The 1826-nt window shown below is 35.8% G+C and overlaps 1 protein-coding gene across 1 annotated transcript in view; it reads left to right on the top strand.

Moving 5' to 3' along the window:
• LOC106877214 (phosphatidylinositol-binding clathrin assembly protein) overlaps positions 1–1826 on the top strand; it is a 91224-nt gene that overhangs the window by 17964 nt on the left and 71434 nt on the right. The window contains exons 3-4 of the mRNA XM_014926067.2: positions 416–518; positions 1714–1753. Of these exons, the coding sequence (XP_014781553.2) occupies positions 416–518; positions 1714–1753 (143 nt within the window). The remainder of the gene's footprint in view (positions 1–415; positions 519–1713; positions 1754–1826) is intronic.

Raw genomic sequence — 1826 nt, 5'->3', positions numbered from 1 at the left:
CATAAGATAAATATAATATAATATACTTTAATTTTAATTTTTTATAAATTGATTTTAATTGAGTTTTTACCTGTAATTTTGGATTTTGTCCCTAATATTATTATATATATATATATATATATATATATATATATATATATAACTTGACACATACATACATGCACATCTATCTACTCATGTACACATACATACATTCATTATACACTTTCAAATTTCATGTATTATGCATTAAATGTTACATAACATACTTTTCTAATCAGTTGTAGTTTTTTTGTTTTTTTTCTAAATGTTAATCCAAAAAAGCATTGCTGTTCTATTGACGTTGCTGTATTTCTGTTGCTTTTGTGGGAAAAACGAGTAGAAACCGAATATTATTATCACTGTTAACAAAGATTTATCTTATTTTTATTTCCAGGCTATGACATGTCAACTTTCATTAGAAGATATGCCAAATATTTGAACGAAAAAGCCATTTCTTACAGATTAATGGCATTCGACTTCTGTAAAATAAAGAGAGGGTATGGAATATCTATATCTGTCTATATATATATATATTTTTCTGTCTGTCAAATCATCCATCTATCTATGTGTTTGTCTGTCCATTTCTCTCTCTCTCTCTCTCTCTCTCTCTCTCTCTCTCTCTCTCTCCCTTTCTCTCTTTCTTCATAGTTATATGCATGTTATTCTGTGAGTAGTGCATATATGTAATAAATGCAGTGTTTTTAATATTTTTATTTATGTGTGTGTTAGTATAGTTGTTTTATCGATAATATGTGGATGTAATGTATAATGCAGATATGTAACATGCATAGTGCTTTAATCATATATATATATATATATATATATATACACACACACACATGCACAAAGAGTGACGTTTATATATATATATGTATATAAATATAAATGTTTTACCAATGTGTATGTGTTATATATAATGCATATATGTGTAATGTGGAGGCGCAATGGCCCAGTGATTAGGGCAGCGGACTCACGGTCATAGGATCGCGGTTTCGATTCCCAGACCGGGCGTTGTGAGTGTTTATTGAGCGAAAACACCTAAAGCTCCATGAGGCTCCGGCAGGGGATGGTGGCGAACCCTGCTGTACTCTTCCACCACAACTTTCTCTCACTCTTACTTCCTGTTTCTGTTGTGCCTGTAATTCAAAGGGTCAGCCTTGTCACACTGTGTCACGCTGAATATCCCTGAGAACTACGTTAAAGGTACACGTGTCTGTGGAGTGCTCAGCCACTTGCACGTTAATTTCACGAGCAGGCTGTTCCGTCGATCGGATCAACTGGAACCCTCGTCGTCGTAACCGATGGAGTGCCAACCACCACCATTGTGCTAGAGCTAGTTTCTGTTACCTAGGTGACTAACTATAGCTGGAGGTAGTTTGTGTTGCCTAGGTGACCTAACTAAAGCTGTGGGTAATTTCTGTTACCTGGGTGATCTAACTATAGCTGGAGGTAGTTTTTGTTACCTAGGTGAACTAACTAGTGCCAGAGGTTTTACTTGTTAATCCCTTCCCACTGGTCAGCCATGACGGAGCTGACCAATGGCCAAAGGCATTATAGCTGTGGTGATTTCTATCATAGTAGTTGTGGTAGGGTGGGCATGGGTGGTAGCACAACTTGGTGTTTTGGAGATGTAGAAACTGTCATCATTCTAAAATTTGTTACATCTTCTTTTCTCTTCTCTTCTTTTTACAGAAAAGATGACGGAACGTTAAGAACCATGAATGCAGAAAAGGTAAGATTCAGCACAGTAGTCTTGTACTTTCTCTCTCTCTCTCTCTCTCTCTCTCTCTCTCTCTCTACATATC

Source organism: Octopus bimaculoides, chromosome 27 (genome assembly GCF_001194135.2).
Source record: "Octopus bimaculoides isolate UCB-OBI-ISO-001 chromosome 27, ASM119413v2, whole genome shotgun sequence".
In the NCBI taxonomy this organism is placed as follows: Eukaryota; Metazoa; Mollusca; class Cephalopoda; order Octopoda; family Octopodidae; genus Octopus; species Octopus bimaculoides.
The sequence above is the reverse complement of the archived record's forward strand: the minus strand, read 5'-3'. Positions and strand labels throughout refer to the sequence as shown.